We start from the raw sequence: 7,285 nt of genomic DNA, 5'->3' as shown, positions 1-7,285 counted from the left end.
CTGATTGGATGACACGCGCAGGAAGGGTTAGTCAGATTAAAACAGCCCACCAACAAGCCCATAAAACGCCCTAGTCCTAGAAACTCCAGTTGGAACCCCTTCGGGTCCCCTCTCTCCTCAGGAGCTTTGTACTATCACTTTGCTATTGCTCAATGAACCTTGCTTTGCTGCCCACCAAAAAAAAAAAAAAAAAAAAGATTTCTTGGTTACAGAAGAAGTCCCTGTTCGTTGTAGAAAAATTAAAAAATACAAAGAAGTAAAATGGCAAACAAATTTTTAGTTACTCATAATCTCACCATCCAAAAATAAGCACTATTAACATTATTCTATTTTCTATGCATGCACATTTTTCCTCTAAAATGGGATCACAACACAGTCTTATTATTTTATGTTTCTCCATAACTTGAATTGGTAATATCCACTTTTTTAGTTCAACATGTGATCACGAGTAGAGTCAAAAACTCTACCCAGTGTTCTTTCTAGTTTTGGCTCCGACCTAACCAGTCCCTGGCAAGCAGCTCAGCTTCTCTGAGTTTTAGATTCTTCTTCTGTGAAAAAAAGATTTTGAAGCCAGTGATACCTGAGGCACCTTCCACCCCTATTATTCTAATTGTTGATGGGTAATTAAAGGAAGACAATATGGTACAACGGTTGTCGCTCTGGCATCAGCCAGGTTTTAATCCCAGCTCTATTTATGAGATCCTGAGCAGATTTCTTGACCTCTCAGTGCCTCAGTTTCCTTATCGCTAAAATTGGATTAATAATAGTATGCACCACCTAGGGTTGTTCTAAAAAACAAATAGGTAAGACACATACAACTCTTAGAACAGTGTTTGGCACATAGTAAAGGCCCAATAAGCAGTAGCTATTTATCAGTATAATAGCTCAGGCACTGGCCACCTGTGGTAAAGGAATAATAACTAAAACTGAGGGACAGAGTACTGAGAACCACCAGGGGTTGAACACATGCACTGGACACTGTGCTAAGTTTTCTCATCAGCACAGTTTTATGTAATCCTCAGAACAATTTCACTTTCTCCACTTTAACTGTGAGGAAGTTGAAGCTACAACTTGCTTAGATTCATGTAGCTTATAAGTGTCAAACCCAGAGACTATGTCACTTTCAGCCAGTTTTGGTTGGGCTGAGGGGCTAGAAGATCTACTACTAGTTGGATCTTTCCTTTCAAAAATCAAACCCAAGCATTAAGTACCTTCCCTGGTGATACTCAGCATGGGTGTCTTTCTCTTTAGTAACTCTATTTTAAAAATTCCAGTGTTTGAGAGTAATTTAAAAGACATAGGGATTTTTTTTTTTACATTTTACATTGTACATTTTGTACATTTTAATTGACTAGTGGATATTGAAGTTAATAGAGGAGAGCTAGGGCGTGGGTTTTAGAAAAATAATTTATACTCGACTTAGAAATTTATGGTTGTAACTGATGGTCTAAAAACTCCCCAAACTAAAAGTAAGGAGACCTCAGCAAAAGTAACTGGTTTGGGAGAGTCATGAAATTTACAGGGAGGTATTTTAACATTTTGGTTTCCACCTTACTGCCAAAGGACGTCAGAACTGAGTTGAGGGATTTGGATTGACCACTGGCTCTGTGACTGACCATCCACGTGAGCAAAAAAGGCCATTTCATTTCTGGCTTTAGTTTTCTCTTCCAAGGAGAAAAACTGAAAAATAGATCGAAATACAAAGTGTCTTTTAATCAAATGCCACGTCACCCTTCTAAGGGTCTAGCATGCTTTATTAACATTTGTTAGAGAACTTGGTAATTCCTAGCAGCCTTCATCCACTCTGTGATGCATTTTTGGATTCACCCTAATTAAAAAATATGCAGCCAGAGGCGCCTGGGTGGCTCGGTGGTTAAGCGTCTGCCCTCGGCTCAGGTCATCATCCCAGAGTCCTTGGATCGAGCCCCGCATCCGGCTCCGTGTTCAGAGGGAAGTCTGCTTCTCCCTCTTCCATTCCCTTGCTTGTGTTCCCTCTCTCGCTGTCTCTCTCTGTGTCAAATAAATAAATAAAAAATCTTAAAAAAAAAAATGCAGCCAACCTCTGATTGCTTAGGCTAAGGCGATGGAGAAGATGAGCGGATGCATCAAGCAGTGAACGATATAAACATTTCGAATATGATATACATTTGGAAGGACCCACAACTCTCCACCCTTCCGTTTAACTGTGTACAGACGCCTCAAGACGGAAAAGGCATCTCCTTTCCTGTAGCCCCACTGAGCTGGCATCCAGCCCGGGCGAGCTCTGCTGCTCTCTCTCCTGGCCTGCACCCGCTACGTGCTTCGCGATGTGGCCTCCATGCCCCCCTCGCCCAGGGTTCGCGTTACGGAGCTCGGTCCAGCTGCTGGCGGAGTCCCCTAGCACTCCCCGGCGCACCACGGCGGTCACGTTCCCCGGGCGTTGGTCGCGCCGCGGGGCCAGAAGCCCGGTGATTGGTCCGAGAGACTGGTCCACGTGGTCCGGGGCAGATAAGCGGCCTCTCCCGCGCAGCACCAGCAATCCGCTGGAGCTCCAGCCGAACCAAGACGGCCCGGAGCCCGGTGCGAACTCGCGCAGACAACCGAGAGCCGGCTCTCACGGTCCGCCGCCGTCTCTCTGCCTAATGAGCTGCACCAGGTAGGTTCACCGCAGACTCCCCGCCCCAGAGCAGAGCGGAGCGCACAACTGCAGGGAGGTTGGGTGGCGTGGTCCTTCGGGCATCACTGCAAATGGAGACTCCGGAGGACGGCAAGCTGGCTGACTGCAGAATTGAATCTGGCCCCAGGGAAGCCTCGGATTGTGGAGATTTGCTCTGCGCTTCTTAGCCACAGCTTATTTTGGTAATTAGCATCCCAAACCAGAAACTCTTGAACGTGAGTCAGCTTTAGTTCTGATTCCCTCTTGGATTCCGACTGTTTTCTCTTGATCCGCACAAATGTCCCAAGAACTGGGGCAGCTTGTGGGAACAGCACCTTGACCTTGCTGGTTCGGTAGTTTAGCCTGGGGGGGGGGGGGAGAACTGCAGTACGGTGTTCTGCATTCTTTCGCCCTCCTGCACCTTTCTTATCACGGTTTGCCATAGTAAACTCAGTCGTGGAGTTTGAGCAAATGATAATTTTTTAACTCTTGGCCAGGACTTAAAATTCCAGGGAAACTGCCAGATCCTTAAACTGTCTTTCTGTAAGTGCAAAAAGTAAAAATGCAGAACAAAACCACAAAACAAAAAAACCTTCCATAAAACTACTTTAAATAGCTTCTCCAGACATGACTTACTTAGCAGAAGACTTCTCTAAAAATCCTGCCTGTTAACTATTATTAGATTCACAAATATAGCTTTAGCTTTCGTTTGTTTGTTCTAAGTTTGTAGGCCTCCCAGAAAAATCCCAGGACTAATAAAGTAAATTCTGTGAATGTTCTTGTATTATCTGTTTTGTGTGTTGATGACCATTTATTTGCCTATGTGCTTAGAGCTGCTGTGAAGTTATTGAAGACAGATTGAAAAATATCATGTACAGTATACACATATCTCCTCTCTGTATGGATAGGATGGGGGAAAAATCCATAAGCTTGGGAATATGTATGGAGGGCTAAAGGTCAGGAAAAAAACCTGATGGACACTTCTGAATTTAATACTGCTGAGCATAGTTATTTAAATTTTTAAATAGTTTTACTATCTTGCTAGTTATAAATATCCAATGCCAAACATTAGAAAATACCAAAAAAGTACAAAGATAAAAATAGATCATGAATGATCCTACTGCCCAGAGATAAGTAACTTTTTGGTGTATTTCCTATTAAGTGTTTCATAAATTCATATATACAATATATATTAAAAACAATTTTCAGTAATCAGCATTTTCCACCTAAATGTGTATTTGTCATGAATATCTTTCTATATGAAATACAGATTATGTGAAGTTTTTCTGTAAGTGCATGAACTGCTGACATGCATTTCAGTTGGTTATTTGTGAAAAATGAGGACGAACACAATAAAGTGAAAAGCTAATCCTCTGACTTCATTCTTTCCAGCTTTCTCACTCTCAAAACTGTTCCATGAGAGTTTTATTGCTATTTTTTTTTCCTTTTCAAGTGGATTACCTTTCCAGAGAAATGTAATCAATTTAACAGGAAAATCAACAGAGCATCCAGAGGGCGCACAGAGTCTGGAACCATGGTTCTGGAACCTGTCTGGTCATTAGAATCACCTGGGAAGCCCCTGTCCCCACCCCCCAGAGGTTCTGCCTCAGTGGCTTTAAGTCCCAGGAATTGGCATTAAAGAAAAAGAAAGAAAACCAACTCTCTAGGCCATTGTGACTAGTCAGGTTTGAGAACCACTGGCTCAGAACAGAGCAAATGGTTCTTAGAGCTGTATTAAAGATGATCACATCCAGCCCTTTTATTTCTCAGATGGGGATACTGAAACCCCCAAGTGTCTTAAGCAGTTAACCCATGGCCTTGTAGTCTGTCAAGGGCATAGCCAGACACAGGATGCAAATCTGATCGTCTAATACTGTTTTCTTTTACTACGTATGAAAACACATCCCTGAGGCTTACCGTGCTAGTTACAGTTAAGTCAATACAAAAATAGTACATATATATTTGGAACCTGGGGAAAGCATTCCAGGTCCAAGTGATAACCCCTCTTCTTTTGTATTCCAGAATGATCCAGGTTTTAGATCCGAGGCCTTTGACAAGTTCAGTCATGCCAGTGGATGTGGCCATGAGGCTCTGCTTGGCTCATTCGCCACCTCTGAAGAGTTTCCTGGGCCCTTATGATGACCTCCAACGAAGAAATTTTGTGAACAAATTAAAGCCTCTGAAACCGTGTCTCAATATAAAACAGGAAGCCAAATCACAGAATGAGTGGAAGCATTCACACGACCAAGCCAAGAAGCGGGTTGTGTTTGCTGACTCCAAGGGGCTCTCTCTCACCGCCATCCACATCTTCTCGGACCTCCCAGAAGAACCAGCGTGGGATCTCCAGTTTGATCTCTTGGACCTTAACGATATCGCCTCTGGCTTAAAACTCCATGAGGAGAAAAACTTGATTTTAGATTTTCCCCAGCCTTCAACTGATTACTTAAGTTTTCGGAACCACTTTCAGAAGAATTTTGTCTGTCTGGAGAACTGCTCTTTGCAAGAGCGAACAGTGACTGGAACTGTGAAAGTGAAAAACATGAGCTTTGAGAAGAAGGTTCAGATTCGTATCACTTTTGATACCTGGAAAAGCTACAATGATGTGGACTGTGTCTACATGAAAAATGTGTATGGTGGCTCAGATAGTGACACCTTCTCATTTGCCATTGACTTACCCTCTGTCATTCCAACAGAGGAGAAAATTGAGTTTTGCATTTCTTACCATGCTAATGGGCAGGTCTTCTGGGACAACAACGGAGGTCAGAATTACAGAATTGTCCATGTGCAATGGAAACCTGACGGAGTACAGACACAGACAGCGTCTCAGGACTGTGCATTCCACCAGGTGCCCCCCAAGACTGAGTCAGAGTCATCCATCTTTGGCAGTCCAAGGCTGGCCAGTGGGCTCTTCCCAGAATGGCAGAGTTGGGGGAGAATGGAGAACTTGGCCTCTTATCGATGATTAAGTAACCTAGTGACTGGTTTTGATCTGGCATATTTCCCATGTAATTCTAGGTCTGTATTGCTCAGTATTAGGAAGTTTTTGCTACTTTCCTTCATTAGGTGTAGTTTTGAGCTTTTGAGACCTGGCTACAAAAAGATAGCCACTTGAGAATTTATTGTTGAGGTCTATACGATGATACTGCCCAATTTTGCTTTGGAGGATCAAGTAACAGCCTGGAACCCTATTTTTGTAAAAAAAAAAATAGTAATAATAATACTGTTTCAAGGCCCTTTCTCCTTCCCTCTCAATTCACTAGCTTTCACTTTGGGCAAGGAAAGGTTAAAAAAGGACAATTGATGGTGATGGCAAGCTGTTTTAATGGTATGAGGAATGTCTGAAAAATGCACACAAAGGGCTCCACAGCTCACGTCAGAGTAGGAGTGGTCTGATACTTCGCTGTTGGTGAGAAAATGTAAGGTTACTTTGTGTTTTTAAGTTGGTTTTATAGTTCTCTCCTAAGGAAATCATTTGTGTGGGGGGGAGGGAAGATTCCATTTTATATATTCTCGTGGAGAAAACCCAAACGTTAGAGGTGTTGGGTGGTATTGGGGAAAGGTGAATTATAACTCTGGAGAATCAAGATTTAAATGAAGCCTTTCTTTTCAAACATTTATGAAAAAGCACGATTTGGGGAAAGTTTAAGCAAATCTGGCTTTGCAGTCCTCATAAGTGATCTTGTTTGTGATCAAGGCGTCATGCTCAGGGACTCACTACAAAGATTGCTCTTTGCAAGTGCCTTGATTAAGCCAGAATATTGTGTTGTTCCCAAATATCTGAAGGGTCATATGGTAACTCATGAGTGTTTGACTTTATAAGAAGGTCCACTCTGTATACTGGCATCCCTTTTGTAATACTGTTGTATCTTTGAGAGTGTTGCCAATGTACACAACTTGCATCCTTCATATTGAAGGTGACTTATTTTTCTGCCATACTTTTTCGATGTGATGTTGGAAGTGAGGACTGACACGGATTCTCAATTCAAGAATCCAGTACCTTGCACATAGAAGCAGCGATCTATTTTGTGCCTATATTTGTCTTGTTTTAAGTCTTTCTACCAACTTCTTTGAAGTAAAAATATTTTTTTAATAGATGTGAATTGTTTGGATGTATTGTAATATAATTATTTTGAGGTGTGCATAAATCCACTCTATAAGATATTAAGAACAGGAATCCTTGAATGTTTGCTTCTATCATTGTGCACATCCATTGAGAAGTGTTCAGAGAATGCAATTAATTTTAACAAGTGTGATCTGCCATGCTGGAAAAGTACTATTGGAATAACTATGACAGTGTTTGAGGTTTGGCTAGCACCAACAATTTTTCTACTCTATAAATATTTCACTCTCCTATAGCTATCCTTTGTGAACTTCTCACTTTAAGAATAAAAGTGTTTGATACAAGACCTGAGTATGTTTTCTTTCTCAAAGCCACAGTCAAATAAACCATCAACTGAGATTCTCCTGTTTTGTTTAAGAACAACTGAACAAAGATAGTTTGGACCAGCAATTGGATTCACCTGAGGGTATTCACATGGTTCCAGTCTCAATAGTGAGGACACTTCCTACTGCCTGACCACTAGGACTAGGGTCCAGGAACAGTGACTTGAGCTGCTGCGACTGTCCCTCTAATTATCCCCATGTGTACTT

General features: G+C 42.0%; 1 protein-coding gene across 2 annotated transcripts; it reads left to right on the top strand.

Annotated features, from left to right (window-relative positions):
- The first annotated feature begins 2,475 nt into the window (after window positions 1–2,475).
- PPP1R3C (protein phosphatase 1 regulatory subunit 3C) lies at window positions 2,476–7,041 on the top strand. 2 transcript variants are annotated; one of them, XM_045878409.2, is made up of 2 exons: window positions 2,476–2,635; window positions 4,658–7,041. In XM_045878409.2, the coding sequence occupies exons 1-2, from the start codon at window positions 2,622–2,624 to the stop codon at window positions 5,595–5,597; spliced, it is 954 nt and encodes a 317-aa protein (XP_045734365.1). In that variant the 5' UTR covers window positions 2,476–2,621; the 3' UTR covers window positions 5,598–7,041. The 2 variants fall into 2 exon arrangements, with proteins under 2 accessions (XP_045734365.1, XP_064451086.1); XM_064595016.1 differs by lacking the exon at window positions 2,476–2,635 and adding an exon at window positions 2,667–2,838.
- The last annotated feature ends 244 nt before the right edge of the window (window positions 7,042–7,285 follow it).

This window comes from Mirounga angustirostris, unplaced genomic scaffold (assembly GCF_029215605.1).
Source record: "Mirounga angustirostris isolate CCGP_5_RB_7025 unplaced genomic scaffold, mMirAng1.0.hap1 SCAF_6, whole genome shotgun sequence".
Taxonomy (NCBI): Eukaryota; Metazoa; Chordata; class Mammalia; order Carnivora; family Phocidae; genus Mirounga; species Mirounga angustirostris.
This window is presented reverse-complemented; position numbering and strand designations above follow the sequence as displayed.